We start from the raw sequence: 17018 nt of genomic DNA on the forward strand, positions 1-17018 counted from the left end.
ATGCAGGAGGTCGTGGGTTTGAACCCCAGCCAAGATATACCAGAGACTTATAAAAATGATACTAGCAGCTGCCTCACTTTGCGCTCAGCATTAATAGGTTAGTTTTGCAATTGGTCGGCCTGGTGTAAGGATAATGTGACTGGGTGGGACATGATGCTATATGTCTGCAGCATGATGCCCCAGTGCAAGACATCACTATAAACTGCCACACTGTAGACATTGTAGCGATATATTAAAAAATTGTTAAAGCTACTTTAAATATCTAAATCACGCTCACACACTCTTTTAGTGAAACACCATCTTTATGGGACGATGATGTGGGATCCTCCAGGTAGTTTTGGCACAGCAATAAACTTATGCAAATGGAGAGATGAATTGATGTCATATAATAGACAACAGGCCATTCCGTAAGCCCTTCTGGTTTAAAGGGAAAATTTTCTGAATATATGAAGAATTTAATGAAGAAATAAAGGTTGGGGTTGAAAATATGAGCATTTTCTTTTGGTGATTTTTTTTCCAGAAATTAGGATGATTCTTGAATTTTAGAATAGACGCAGAAGCGGGTGAGGTATACAAGGACACTAATTAACGTTCCAAGAGCATTTAAATCACGGCATTATTTTGAGAGATGAATTTAGCAAATTTCTATACAGCTGGTACTGAAAGGGGTGTTTATTAGAGGTTTATGTATTTATATAGAAATCTGGATTAAGATGATGCACATTGAATAATGAATTCCCCATTTTGGATGGTTTGATATATGAAACAGTACTTTGTATATCCGACTGTCATGTAGTTGCTGTTGTCCGCAAATTTTCTTTTCAGTTACCCTGACCTTTGATCCAAAATCAATAAGGTTTTACTCACCCAAAGCCATCAACAAATGCAGTAATGCTGGTGAACTTTGAGTTAATGTGCAAAAATGATTTTGCTCGTAATCAGTGACCTTGACGAAATGAAGGGTGTTTCCTTAAGAGTTTGTCATTCACCAAGTTTGGTAACTATAGATGGTGGACCACTCAAGTCGATGTGCAGAAACAAAACTCGTAACAGATGGATGGCAAATATAATGCACTTTGCCTCATGGTGGACAAATGAAAATGTAGCGAATGTTTTGCCATGGCAGATTCCAGACATTATCAAAATAATAATAGAAAAGCAGTAACAAAGTACAATATACAAAAGTATCACACTTTATTGACAGTTTTCATTACTAACAAATAACAAAGATATAAAAAAACCACATGAAGGATGCTATGTTCACCTTAATACTTTAACATGTCTAAAGTTTATTTCTTAATACAAACATGCCCTCTATATAAAAAATGTAACTCTCCACGGGTAAAAAAAAAGACCTTTTAAAAATAAAATTAAGTTGAAAAAATGACATTTAATGCATACAACTTTTGTAAGAAAACTACATGTACCAGCTTTCATACTCGAAGCTTAAGACCTTGAAATACCTAATTTTACTAATGAAATGGAAAAATAGAATACAGAATGAAAGCAAACAAAATCGTGAATTCAATTTAAGAAAATTAAGAGTGTGAAATGCAGAAAAGAATATAATGGATGTCAAATCTATTGTATTTTGGGATGTAACTACCATTCTGTGGATGAAAGTCCTTTTGCACAATAATCCAGGATAATACACTTTACAATTAAAAAATTTTTTTGTCCAACTCCATATTTTTCACCAAATGGCACTAACATTCCTACTATTTTATAAATTTTCTATTGAAAATCGATTACCGCATGCAATTTCAGATATGGACTCTAATATGGAGATCGCTGTTTCAGAAGACAAGAGGTAACCTGGACTAAGAAAATGCTTTTAAATTCACAAAGGCAAGTCAAGTTTTTCTCCAGTAATTTACATAATTTCATAATTTTTCTTTGCTGCGATAATTTTGTTACATTGGTATTCTGTATAATTTTAATTTTAAATAAAATCATTTAAAATTAGTTGACAAAAACTCTACATCTTTAATTTTTTACATCATATATTCAACGCTCTTTTCAAATTCACACCAACTAAAATAGTGAATGAATTCCAAATCAATAAGAATGAACAGAAATGGCGAGTGACAAGTGACGCATTTAATGCATTATTGGAACTAAATTAAAATATGACAGCTGTAATGCAGAATTAATACAAACAAAATGGCTTGTAAATCTCTTTCAGGGTCTGTTTATGTGCCAATGAAATGTACCGGTATGTAAGAATATGACAAAAGAAAAATGTACAACAATAGTGACAAGGGAAAAGATCATTGTTAAGCTTCCAGTGTGAGTTAAGGTGCACATGATTTTCTCTTTATTCTTAAATATAATTCCAGGAAACCCATGTTGGTAGCTCGCCATGTGGTTACCAATTTCTTTGCACTTACAGGAAAATCATCGCAATACGTGCTTGTGCACAAGACATTAGGCCCAACTATAAAATGCCATAGGCTCAGACTTGCCACTGCAAATTAAACTGGCAGTCAATGCTGAGAAGGTACTGATTTCATAAAATATAGCAGCCTTGATTAAACACTGCTGAAACTCTGTATGATGATTATTTGCATAATACAATAGTATGACTGTATTAAACAAATTTGAAAACTAGCTGGTTACACCAGGGACTAATGCTGATATGAAATTTCAAAATGGATTTCATACAAATTTTCAGCTCAAGATCATACAATTTTTTACACCATTTCTGTGCTTCAGATTTTGTACCAACTAATAACAGGCAACTTTAACTGTCTAAACATTTTCTGACTGGCTCTTGGTGGAAACTCTCAAATTTAATCACTTGTGCCATCACAAATAAATGATTAAAAAGTCACTTAAAAAGATGTCATTGTGACCTACTTTTACTGATGGTTAGTAATACTCCTTGCCATGTAGCTTTGAAGTGAAGTATATGCAAAACACTAATAATATAGGAAAAACGAAAACCATGTCTTCCTTCTAACGTCTACTTCTATAAGTAGAGTATTGAAAGTGGCAGTATGCTTATGAAATACGCGTGTCGTGATTTGTCTATTACAATAAATGGTGTGAAATAAAGCCCTGTATAGTCCTCATAAAGGTACAAAAATTCCAATATAAAAATGACAATGAGAAAAAAGCCTGCCCATAACAGTTGTAAAAGCGAGAAACTTTTAAATGTCTTTTTTTATTTGTGCTTTAATAAATGTACTAAGTGACTAGAAATTTGCATTTTATTTAAATCCACTGCACCATTTTAAAGATGTGGCAGATTTAGTTTCAAACAATAATGTCTATAGCCTGGGTTATGAGAGTTGCCATAATGGATACAGTTTGGTGTTGCAATCACATTAATAGCCTGGGTCATGAGTCACTATTGATGGATACAGTTATGGTGTCACAACTGTATCATTAACCTGGGTCAAGAGTCACCATGATGGATACAGTTACAATGTCACAATTGTATAAATAGCCAGGGTCACCATAATGTGTATGTCACAACTGCATCAACAGCTTGGATCAGTTGTTTTGATAGATACAGTTGATGTCGTGATGGGGGACACTGGCCATGTTTTTTTCCCCCTTATGTTGAAAGGCAGCGTTTTAGTCAAGTAGGTCCCTTGCGATTCCAGTTTACTACATCTATGTTCAACATATATTGGCGACTTTCTGAAAAATGCTTATCATCCTCAATGAAAAAGCAAGTTATCTATATTTTCAACATTTCCATTAAAAAGGATGGTCAAACTGATCAGTCACTGTATGAATGTGATATTTAAATTTGTTCAAATGACTGTATGTCAGTAAAATACCTTGTTCTGCGTTAGTGTTCTTATGTTTTCTAGACAATGGTCATTGAATACAATTTCTTCAATTGTGTGGCTTGTATCATGGAATTTCAGTGCCCTTTTGTATGCAAAGTGTTGTAAATAACAAGTGTCGATTTATCTTCTGGTCTGCAGGGTTTTACGTATACATATATCATACAAACCAAAAATCACTTTTATACTGGCATTGGTGATTTGTAACTGCATTCTTGTAATGTTTTGTACCCTTTGAAACAATCAAGCACTGCATAAACAACATCCATCATTTTGATATTGAAATGTACGGTGAGTACGATTTCTTAATATTACTGTTGTTGTTCTGGTGATTCTATTATCCTTTCGGTAGTGATAATATTATTATTATTATTGTTATTATTATTATCACAAATATTCCAGGTATTATTGTCAAAATTGCATGTGTTAAAGTTTTTGTTTGTTTTTGCTAATGTTATTCTTCTTATTATTATTTATGGTCACTACTTCATGTTCATGATGACAGAATGCAAATACCATGATAAAAATTTTTTATCATTAAAGCAGAAAAAATAAACCTACCATAATAGGTCACAGTCTTACTAAATTTTGCTTGGTGGTGACCACTTTTTTAATCCTGCTCCGCCACGCCATATGACATGTATCCATGCATTCCAACATTCTTTATTTTCAGGAAAGACCCACCCATCTGTGAACAGTTTGGCATGACGCAAGTCATTTCAAGCACAAATGAATACTTCTGTTATTCAAATGTCAAACGCTTACTGCACAACAATAAACTCGTGATGTGAGATCAAAAGCATTCTGGACAAGGGACCTACCTGCCTGTGTGCCATCTAAAAATATCAATTGGGAAGACAACCTGTGGATGTCCCTCATTGCCTAAGTAGCCAGGGTCACAAGTCACCATGATGGACATATTTGTGAAATCGCAAATCAAATCTGGTCCTTCCATTCACTGCTGCAGTTGCTTTGAAATTCAAAATCACACAAACCAAAGATGTAAAACTATATAGTAATAATGAAGATGAATTCAGTTTATAGAGATGAAAAAAGAAATAGTTTAAAAGGTTGTCTAATTTGTGCAACCTACTCCAGGTATAACTTTTCATTAGGGCAAACTAAATATTACGAAAACTTCAAATTTTTTCAAATACTGCATGATATGCAAAGACATGAACTTTTTAAAATGAAATGAAGTCATATTCAAACCACCTATAAGCTTATTAAAATTAATGAAACTTTGAACCACATTTTCAACTTACAACTTTTCATTTAACTATAATGGACTTAATCACAGTACAAATTATTGTTCTTACAGGTGAAGAGCTCACAAAATAGGCTGTACCATAAGCATGTAAAAAAAATCATAGATTGTGGAAAGAAAGTGAACAACTATCCCTTGCAAGAGTACTAACAAGGAAAACACTGGTAAAGCTCTAATTTCCTATGCAATTAACATTTATTTAAAATGATTATCACAAACAGTTTTCCTTTAAATAACAAATATATTTCAGTGGCCTGTATTGCTCTGAAAGGAACTTGAGAGAAAATTAGATAAAAAGTACTGATATATACACTTAAAGATAAAAGGAACTTGGTACATATCAAATTAATATAAATCACATGTATGGAATACATCCAACCTTTGCAAATGGTACACTTAATGAAAAAATATGATAACTGTAAATAAATCGATTAACATTTATATAAAATAGGCATTTCTCTTTGTGGATAATATTACTACTTAATTCCAATTTCAGAAGTTCCTTTCATAATTCCTATTTGGCTTGTAATGTTTGCAGATAACAATACAAGGCATAAAAAATTGCACCAAAAATAAATGACATTAATTAGGAAATTATTAGCCAACAAAAAAAGACAAATATTTCTTTCAAAGACTTGGGGACAAAGCTTCTGGACATACTGCAAAATGTCTACCATTCAACAAAAGGACATTTATAAATGTTTATCAATTAAATGAATCTGTTTACACTTCTAAAAGCAAAAACACACTAGTCTACATTCTTGATAACATGTCGACAGATTAAAAAAAGATTGTCTCTATTTAATGCCTTTTTTATCTTTATAATGCTTGATCAACAAAATGAGAACTCGACAAACATTTCAATCTTGATCTTAATTTTCACGACCGGGACATGGATAAAACAATCAAAATTATATGCTCAATTTAAATGTTGGACCTTGCAAAGTCAGATGCCACAAATTCAGCTTATTACAAACCATGCTTGTCTATTTACAATTCTCATTATATGAAAAACTGCTTTGAATTTTTCATTAAAAAAATATAAATGGTCCTGGGACAATACTGGTTATAGAAACTGTGTATGTAGTGTCCTTTGAACACATGAATTACACACAGAATGGAACCCTAGTAATCCAGCCATGCTTGGGGGAACACAAAATTGGCTGTGCTGTGCAGACAGCCACAATACCTGTAGTTAAATCCCCACAGGGTGCCTGAAACGGACTAAATGTTTCATACGAAAAGAGCATGGATAGAAAAATATTCAAAGGTCAGATTAAAAAGGTTCCAGTTATTTTTATAAAATTAGTGTCTCACTTAAAGGATCTGGAAGAATTAGTTTTGCCCAAAGAATATCATTTTCCTGCATATGACTTTAACTCCAATGTGGACAGTGTAAACCAATACCTCATTACATAATGCAATGTCAGCTGTACTATCTTTAAACAGCATTGACCTTCATATGCCAGCACATGTATCCTAAATTCTTGGTCTACACTATCTACAGTTAGGTACATCTAATATACATAAATAAAGTGTTAATTTTATTACTAAATGAGCAATGTTTGGTTAAGAACAAGTCAAAAATTGCAGTTCTGGCATAGTGGAATTTCTCTGCAGCATGGAACAATGATGAGGGAGGCCACGGGATTCTTCCACACTCTGTAGGTTCATTTCATAACCTGCCAGATCCTCTAGGTAGCCTAGGGTTTGAGTTTCTACTTCATCTTCATCAGGGCCAAGGGTAAATATCACCTTTTCTTGTCTATCACTGAAAGGGTCACATTTGACTTCCATTATGTTCTCTGGCTTGGAAGACATTTGCTGCATGGAGTTAAGATCTTCAGCAGTAGAAAACCCCAGCCGTGACATGTGTTTCTTTACATATTCTGTTAGATTTGGTGATGAGAAGGAGGAATTAATTCTGAGCAAATGGCCTGGTCTTGTCAGTCTGTCCTTGGGAGGTGGCTGTTTGCTTTCATTCAGTTCTACAATACATTAAGATTGGACATGTGGAAATTCTCATGGCAAAAACGTTATATACATGCAAGTGACAAAAATAGCTGACCCAAAAGAACCAAGCTTTATCATTAACATCTTTGACTTACGGAGATAAAGAAAAACCTGTCTTTCCAACACAGGCAAGTGTACTTACTGATAAACTGCACACAAAGTGTATTATCATCTGATCATTTCTGCTCTCATTTCTCAGGGAGTTAAAAAGGACAAAACTGGCACTGTAATTATGGTATAAATCAAAAGTTAATCAGGCAATTATTTGAAGTCGACATTGTGCAGATGATACAGTTTAGGGTTCTTACATTTAAACTGACCTGGCACACAGAGAAGGCACTTAATAAAAAACAACACTTAAGGTTACTCTAATCTTCTCCACGAGTTAATAAGAAAATGATACAAAATTCTAAACAGTATACATATGTGACTTTTCCACATTAAAAGTGGCTTCATTCCCTGGGTCCCAAGCATATTCTACTGAAACTGCCCATTTGCCAATTACTGTCAAGCCAAATTCTAAATATGGATAAATTCAAACTATATAAATAATGCTTTATTTCTGTTTCACTATTTTTTCTCAGTGCAATATATATGTGACAAATGGACAACGTCCATCTAAAAAGAGCTATGACAGTCATACAACCAAATGATAACCAATGATTACATAGCTTGCTTCTAAAGATTTTAGTAGTCTCAAGCAGCCATTATCAACATTATCATGCAGAAAATACAATTCAAACTAAAGTGATCTTGACAGCAAAATGATGGCCCCTTTGACAGGAACATACAAACAAAACAATAATAAACAGGATGGCCAGGTCCTGCATGTGAAGATAATAATGAAAGATACTTTGACCTAAACCTTAGCACACTGCTGACATTAGTGCCAATGCTGGAAAATTGTACTCTTTGGCATGTTTCCCATTAATGAAAGCTAGACAATAGAGAACATTCTTGTCTATTATATTAAAGTAGAGATACAATAATGAGTTGATAAAAACAAATTTGTTTTCCTTTGTAATTTTTTTATTGTTCTTAAAATCTGCATCAGAAGCTATAATCACTCTCCACCCATAGAGGCCTGATTTCAAGCTCTTGTTCCTGCTTGACAATGAGTGGTTGTAACCTCATCAAAGCTTGACCAATAAATGTGTCAGCTAAAGGAATACTTTCCTGATCATCATTATCAAGAACACTTTTTTTTAGCTATAGCTCTAGTAATTGCAAAAGCTAGGTATAAATCAGGGATTTTATTTTCAATAGGATAGACTTTCTGATCAAAACAAAGCTTGTCAGTTACAAGTGGATTAATCACAACTTCCTCTCCAGCTAGGTCATTGCCTAGTAATAAATGAATACCTTTGAATGGTTGTTGTTATCATTGTTGTTGGGTTTAACACCATTTTTCAGCACAAGATAGGCTATACATGGCAGCCATTACGAATGGTGGAGAAAGAACCCAGGAAAACCCAGAAAGTACCACCAACACACGAGAAGCTGCTGGTCAGCTTTCTCACATACCCACATTGGCTGAACCTGAGACTAGAACCCACGCAGACAGAGGTGAGATGGCAATGATCCATAACAGTGAGTGCTTTAGACCATTTGGCCACTACCCCCCCTCCCCTGAACGGTAAAGAACTCACTGTTCTGACTGTCACAAGTCCTGAGACTAAGTCTGATAACAAATTTACACAAAGGAGAGGAACATTAACAAAGCTGCACTCTATTCCCTGAATAAGAACACTTTCATTAAAGAAGACTTCTCAGAAAAAGGCAAAGTACCTGATAATAAAAAAAAACCGAGAAGCTCCTGTGTCCTTTAAAATTTTAATTGGGATAGACTTGGCAGAATCACAAATAAGAGACAAAGAACTTTTATAACATGAATGGTTCGTAATTCTCCATAATAAGATCATTGAGGTTTGTTTGCTTTCAATATGTGACTGACCTTGACCTCAGAAATAAAAGCATTGGAATAACTCTGACTTTATTCTGTTGCTTAATTTTGTCAATCTGTTATAACATGCCCTTTCTTTCTTGCAACAGGTGCACATACAAAGAGATAAGGATTTCTGATCAGTTTTATCAGAAACTTAATTCCTGAAAGTTTAAGATTTGGAAATGCTCATGTGAAAATGAGATGGCATTTTACCCAAAAAACATTGCTGAGAAAAAGACTTACTGACAAATGAAACTTTGTGAGTCAAGGAATAATGGTCAGCTGTACAAGCAGCAGTTTCCACCTTTAGCTCATCATGGCAGGTTTTAATGTCACCGTGGATGCAATTCTTGAAATCTACAGTTAATTCAAGTTATCAGAGGTTATTAGTCTTGATCAACCTTCTTGGCCGAGTTTCACTTATGAAATAATTGTTCTTTCTCTTGCAAATTCATCAACCTTTGCCTATATGCCTCAGGTACCAACTCATAACCCTTTAAGATACATTACTTAACCATATCATAATCAGCACTTTGTTATGCTGACAGTGAAGTGCAGACTTCACGAGCTTTGCCAATAGGTACACTTTGCCCATAGGTACACTTTGCCCAATGCTCTCTTGGCCATTACAAATTTTCAGCACATTTTTCAAAATGAGGAAAATATTTATCTACTTTGTTTTCTTAAAAGGGGTTACTAACCTAATATTTCTGGTAACATCAAAAACTAAACTTGTGCATAAAGGGTGGGTGGGTTTACCACTTGCCCATTCTAATTCTTTTAATCTAAATTGAAATTCACTTTTCTTTTGTATTTCTTGCTTTCTTAAAGAAGCCTTCACCTCAGAAAAATCATATTGTCTGGCAACCTGGCAAGGTGAATTTAAATTTCGAAAGTAAAATATTCTGAAATGTTTGAGATAAATTCATTACCTCAGATGAGAGCCCCCAATTTTCCGTTACGGTCTTAAAAAAGTAACAGAAAGGAGTGAAAACCAAAATGTTATGTAAAATTCAAGAAATAATTTATTTCCCTGGAATACAAAGTGAACATTTAAAATAACTTACTGCATTGTGAATTAAATCCAAAAGAGTCCTAAAGATTCTATCACAAGTTCAAATGTATGAAGTTCAAGTGGTGTTCCCAATAAGTTCAAATAATGTGATGATCTGTGTGAAGTCTCAAATGTGCTAATGTGCCAATGGCCAGAAATATGGTGATGTGATAACAGTATTTTGATGTATTACAATAATATAATCCATAATTACTGATTGAAATCACTATAACTCCAAGAATATTATTGAGCACTTTGTAATTCCAGTAAATAATAATTTGAACACATAAATCCACCCAAAATAAAAACTGAACACAACAGATGTTAAGGCAAGAATTAGTAATCTTTCAATTAAACAACAATGATGTACAAAATACAGACATACATAACAATAATCATTGAGAAAAAAAGTCAACAAAGCCACACAACAAAAAAAAAACAATTAAAACTACACAACAATGTATTGTCATAAACGTGAAAAGTTTAGAATTAAATGAACTTATTTATTCCTACTGCCAACTGCACTGGTCAAAAACGTATTTCTGTGCATACTAGGATGAAAATGTGCTAACAAATTAAACAAAAATATTTAGCTGATGTAAATAAACATCAAAACTTATGACACTGCAACCACTGGTTGTAAGGATAGTGTTTTAGACAGGGCATGCCATTGCAGGATTTGTGCAAAATATACACGAAGTACTGCAAGAAATGAGATTTAATGCACCAAAAGTGGTACAACTAAACTAAGACACATTTCTTTTTCTTGAACCTGTGACAGATGTGCCAACCAATTAATAAATGTCCAAACTGCTCAGTGAAAGTTTTTAATATGAAAATGAACAAAATCCATCAATCTTTTCCAATTGCACCTGTCACAATCAGTTGGTCTATTTTCCAAAATTCTCCCTATCCCATTATTGTAAAACTCCACACTGTCTGTAAATAATCAGGTAACCAGTTTATCCCAAGCTAGCCACACAGCCTCTTGCATCCATCAGCTACATTTTACAACATGCAGGAGTGTGCATCAAGCCTATCCTACACCTATTAGTTGCAAGGTGTGAGAAATGAAAATGAAACAAAACTTAAAACCTAATCAGTAAAGGTAAATATGGGCCACAATGACTCACTCTGCAAAGAGGGAGTAGTGCCCATCAAGATGGGGGCCCCCGGGTGGCCAAGTGGTCTAAAGTGCTTGCCTTTACCGATCACTGCCATCTTAACTCTATGTGGTTCGAGTCATGGGTTCAGCTAATATGGTCACGTGAGAAAGACTAAGTTGCTTCCAGTGGGTCAGTGGTTGTTACTGGGGTTTTCCTGGGTTCTTACTCCACAAATCATACTGGGTGCCACTTATAGCCTAAAGTGTGCTGAAACATGGCGTTAAACTAGCATCCACTCAGAGAAGCTTTAACATTCTTGGTAGGATGGTATGTACATTTTGCAAAATATTGTTGTCTAACTGCAAAAACTTAAGCCAACAAAATGTGAAATAAAGCTCATAATGACTTTTTATGAACTGGTGTGGTCTGATACTGATGTATCCAATCATCCATTTTAATAATTCTTGCATGATCAGTATTATAACAAAAGTCAGTTCAGTGAAATATATGGGTCATTGTGACCTACTTTTGACCAGGGTAAATATCAACATGATGCATCTAGTCAAGTTTTATTATTTCAATTATAACCGTATGCCCTATGTTGTAATGGGCTGAACATCAAAACTAAATTAGTAACATTGTGAAATGCCACCCACACTGACCTTTCGTTGTTATGATGTGTTAATCAAGTTTGATTATTTTTACATGAACAGTGCTTGAAAAATAAATTCAGAACACAAAATTAATAAAAGTGAACATGTAATACAGGTCACAGAGACATACTTTTAATGAGGGTATAGTACTCATCAAGATACTTTGGTGCTGGATAGCACAGTAAACACACATAGATTATTTAGAGCCAGGCCAACTGGTTGAAGCAAAATGCCTTGTCCAAGGACATGGTACATATCTTGGTTGATCTGATGGTAGGATCTAACACACACTAATCTGGATGCATGTCCTGCACACCAGAAAATATGAGATGTAACTCACAGTAACATTTTCTTCTAAGAGTGTGGTACTAACATAGATGCATAAAATCATCTAGTTTGATCATTCTAGCATCAACTGAGCTTGAGAAATAAATAAATTTAACAAAAGAGATTAAGTGGATAAATAGGTCACAGTGACCTATTTTTTAATGAGTTTAGCATTCATTGAGATGCATCGCCTCATCAAATTTCATATCAGGCTTAACTGTATGTACACTGGATGCATAAAGATTGAGCTAAATGCAAAGACTTAATGAAAAATATACAACCCATGTACATGTACAAATTCAGCAACCTAAGGCCCTTGTCCCCTGAAGGTGTAGGTGCTATGACACCCACTTCAAACTAATGCCTACAGCCTAGGAAGAAAGAATGGCTGAAATGCACAGTGAGAGTAACATATGTATGAATACTGACACTGGGAGTAGTATAGTAACTCTCCCCAACATTGTAGAAGCAATTTAATAAAATACAAATTACCATACATACCTTTCCACTCCTTGATTGCTTCCATGGCCTCAAGTTCCTGCAACTGAAGCTTGGCACTCTCATTTTCAGCTGCTGCTGCTTTTTTAAACAGCTCCTTAGCAGAAACGAGATCTTCTGGCAAACCTGCATTATGTGCAAAATGTTTTCTTTCATTATTCACTGCACTTTAATGAGTTCAAGATATAAGAAACAAGCTTAAGTAAAATATGAGAAATGAGATGATAATGAAAGAGTGAGGCACAATTTTAATGACTGAAACATGAAAAACAACAGACACAAGTGGATAAATTGTTGCTTATCTGACTGATATTTGCCTAACAGCCTTATGCAAGAACAGTTGACCATGAAATCTTATGCTTTCTACAGAAATAGTTTTCAATGCTGTTCATTACATACTGTATGTTATAAAAAATATTTTTTAAGGTTTCTCTGCTTTGGGTATCTTCATCCACACTTGAAAGCATATCAGCATGATTTGTCCAATTTTGAAAGGTTTTTATGCCATATGTTTTCTGTTAAAACCAGTCATCATCTATACTCATAGCTGTCCAATTCTGAAACGCCTTTATGCCATGGTTTATGTTAAAGCCAGTCATTATCCATACTCATAGCTGTCCAATTCTGAAAGGCCTTTATGCCATGGTTTCTGTTAAGGCCAGTCATCATCCATACTCATAGCTGTCCAATTCTGAAAGGCCTTTATGCCATATGTTTTCTGTTAAAGCCAGTCATCATCCATACTAATATATGTCCAATTCTGAAAGGCCTTTATGCCATATGTTTTCTGTTAAAGCCAGTCATCATCCATACTAATATATGTCCAATTCTGAAAGGCCTTTATGCCATATGTTTTCTGTTAAAGCCAGTCATCATCCATACTAATATATGTCCAATTCTGAAAGGCCTTTATGCCATGGTTTCTGTTAAAGCCAGTCATCATCCATACTCATAGCTGTCCAACTATGCAAAGACATTTATGAGAAATGCTTTCTGTTAAAGCTAGTCATCAGCCATACTCATAGCTGTCCAATTATCAAAGACATTTATGAGAAATGCTTTCTGTTAAAGCCAGTCATCAGCCATACTCATAGCTGTCCAATTATCAAAGACATTTATGAGAAATGCTTTCTGTTAAAGCCAGTCATCAGCCATACTAATAGCTGTCCAATACTGTAAAGCCTTAAAGCAGTTATGCCAGCATTCTTTCTGTCCAATTTGGTCTAATTATGTTTAGCAAATTTATGTATTTGATTAATGTTGTTTTTCTTTCTTGTATGTTTAGTAGTGGTGGCTCCAACTGATGCCCGTTCATGATTTGCATAAATCTGGAAACCATCATGCATGGATACTTGGTGTCCAATTTTGGTTAAAATCTGTCGGTCAGTTTTTAAAGTAAGGTTTTTCTGTTATAACTAACAGTGACCATATCTGAAGACCAGAATGATATCTTTTTAATTAGGTAAACTTTTTTTCAGAAGTTTTTTGAAAATTTGTTTAAAGTTTTTTTTTGTTTTAATAAAGGTTGTCACATCTGATGTCCTTTGATTGTAGATCTGTATTATTTGCACAAATCTGACAGACCTTCATGGCAGGCCACTTTTTTTCAAATTTGGTCAAATTCTGTTATGGCTGTGCATTGTTTTCTTAGAACTCTTTTAAAGGCTCTTCAATTTTTTTTTATAGCAATGTCAACCATATTTGACGCAAGATTGGAATCATTTTGTACAAACCTTAAGACCCTTCATGCTATAACGCTTTCACTCAAATTTTATCAGATTCTGTTGAGTGGATATTAAAAATCTGAAGGTTTTCTATTTAGTAATGGCAGCCATAACTGATTGTAGATTGGCACTGTTTGTACAAACCTGAAAGCCACTCATTCCAGGTGATCTCTAATTTGGTAAAATTCTGTTGCATAGTTTGTGAGAAGTCATTTATAATAAAAAAAATCTATATAAACACTTTTCTATTTATAGTAACTGTTGCCATATTTGATATTAAATTAGCATCATTCGCATGAATGTTCCAGAATAGTGTGTATGTAATGTCAATGCATTATATATGAATGAAAATGTACTCAGGTTTTGTTGCCACATACAGCCCTAACCAAGGGTGGTTCACGTTTAGCCATGGGTATTTCAAAATACCTAGTCTGGTTGTTGTTGTTGTAGGGTTTAACGCCATTTTTCAGCACACGATAGACTATACATGGCAGCCAGTATTAATGGTGGAGGAAGAACCCGGGAAAATCCCGGAAAGAACCACCTACACACGAGAAGCTACTGGCAAGCTTTCTCACATACCCACATTGGCTGAATCCGAGACTCGAACCCACACAGACAGAGGTGAGATGGCAATGATCCGTAACGGAAAGCGCTTTAGACCACTCGGCCACTCGAGGCCCCACCTAGTCTGGTTCACCTGCTGCTGCACATACAAAAGTGCCTGTGGTGAGAAACCTGATTAAGTTCCTGGCCATGTATTTGACAATAACCATGGTACTTATAGAGTAAATTCTTGACATGTTATCAGAATACAGATGATCTTTGTCAGGAAGCTGTCCACTTTATGGAGGCAATCTTCAGCTATAGAGCTGTTTCATGGAGAGTTGAATAACTGTCATGGTTGCTCCTTGCACATCTGACGAGAACTGTGGAACCAGAAGTACAATGTGACTACTGACCAGACCCCATGAGATACATATCATTAAGTTCCATTTTTTAATCCATATAATTCAATATCACTATTGGTGAAAATCAATTACACATTGTACCTGTCGATAATCCATATGCTGTTCATACTGTTGTATAAATTCTAAACAATGATCATCCATGGTGATAGATCTACATATCAATCACATTTGTTTACGACTTCCATATGTTAATTCTGGTTTGATTACTCAGTGAAGTTACATGTTGTGATTAGTTCCATATAGGAATGATATAAAAATTGTATATGCATTGTTGAACTCTGTGTGCATCATTCTGTTAAATCCACTGTTGGACTTGATGAACACATATATGAAGTCAGATTCATTCAGCATTCAATTACATTATAAAGATACAACTCATGAAATATGTCATCATCTTTGATAGCTCCAGTCCCAACCCTGCTTCCTCATGTTACAATAAACTTTGTACTGCATGCCCTGATGCTATCCAGAAAATGTAGTCCATTTTTTGTTTAACAATTTTTTTAATGACATTGTTTAAAAGTTTTTCTGTTGTTTTCTTGTAATGGTGGCCATATTTGATGGCACTTGTAATGGTGGCCATATCTGATAGCACTTGTAATGGTGGCCATATTTGATGGCACATTAGCATCATTTGCAAATGTTTCAAAGCCTTCAAGCCAGGCAGCTGAAATTTGCTTTTAGTTTGTTTTTTTTAAAGTTGAAAATACCAGTTGTTGATGGAAGCAGGACACTTCTACAACTATGTATTAAATCTAGCTGGAGACAACTTGACTGGATAACATGCTGGATGCTAAATGGCATGTTTGATTGACTAGGTCTACCTGTATGCAGTTTGAGCAGTCATGGGAAATTAATGTATTAGGCAACATCCTGCATTGCAATGTTGAAGGTTTCATGGCCATGGGTCTATGATTTACAGAAAGATCTACAATGTGTTTTGTTATCAGACTGTTGAGTTCCTATAGAAATCAGATCAAAAACAGTTACTAGCAGTGTTGCAACTTTAGCCAAATAGATTCAAGATCACATCATTAATCTGTGTGGATTTTGCTCATTACTTAACTTGTGTGAGATATTGATCATAAAAACCTATATTCCAGGTTTTAACAAAATCTAATTAAAAAAAATACAGCCTCCTGAACGGTAACAAGCTAAGCTAATCAGCAAGATCACCTCATTAATAATTATGACTCTTGCTCACTACTGAACCCATTTAAGAGCTTGGTGGTATAAGCCTGTATTCTAAGTCTGTTCAGAATATGGCTCCAGAATTATAACAATCTTAGACAATCAGACGCAAAATGACCTCATTAATATTCCATGTATTGCCAAAATCAGATCAGAAATATTGCTCCCTGAGTGGTAACAGTCTCTGCCAATGAGATGTAGGATCTCACTAATATTTATAGATCTCACTCATATCTAAACATCTGAGATACAGATTATATAAAATGATATTACAAGTCTGATCAAAATCGGATTAAAAACATAGCCTACTGAATGGTAACAAGGAAATGTTGATGGACAATGGACAAGAGACATGTGATAATAGCATAAGTAAACTAGACTGACAGCCAGGTGAGATAAAAAAAAATACACATTTATTAGCAACAACACCAAGCGTACAAAATGTTCCACAATTATTTCCCAAAGTCAA

The 17018-nt window shown here is 34.6% G+C and overlaps 1 protein-coding gene across 1 annotated transcript in view; it reads right to left on the minus strand.

Moving 5' to 3' along the window:
- Positions 1-1177: 1177 nt before the first annotated feature.
- The window catches only part of LOC149797078 (uncharacterized), a 43262-nt gene continuing 27421 nt past the window's right edge, over positions 1178-17018 (minus strand). Inside the window, exons 9-10 of the mRNA XM_089961752.1 lie at positions 12667-12789; positions 1178-7055 (exon numbers count right to left, since the gene is read on the minus strand). Of these exons, the coding sequence (XP_089817878.1) occupies positions 6637-7055; positions 12667-12789 (542 nt within the window). The 3' untranslated portion in view covers positions 1178-6636. The remainder of the gene's footprint in view (positions 7056-12666; positions 12790-17018) is intronic.

This window comes from Sinohyriopsis cumingii, chromosome 6 (genome assembly GCF_028554795.1).
Source record: "Sinohyriopsis cumingii isolate HCF-2022 chromosome 6, ASM2855479v2, whole genome shotgun sequence".
Lineage (NCBI taxonomy): Eukaryota > Metazoa > Mollusca > Bivalvia > Unionida > Unionidae > Sinohyriopsis > Sinohyriopsis cumingii.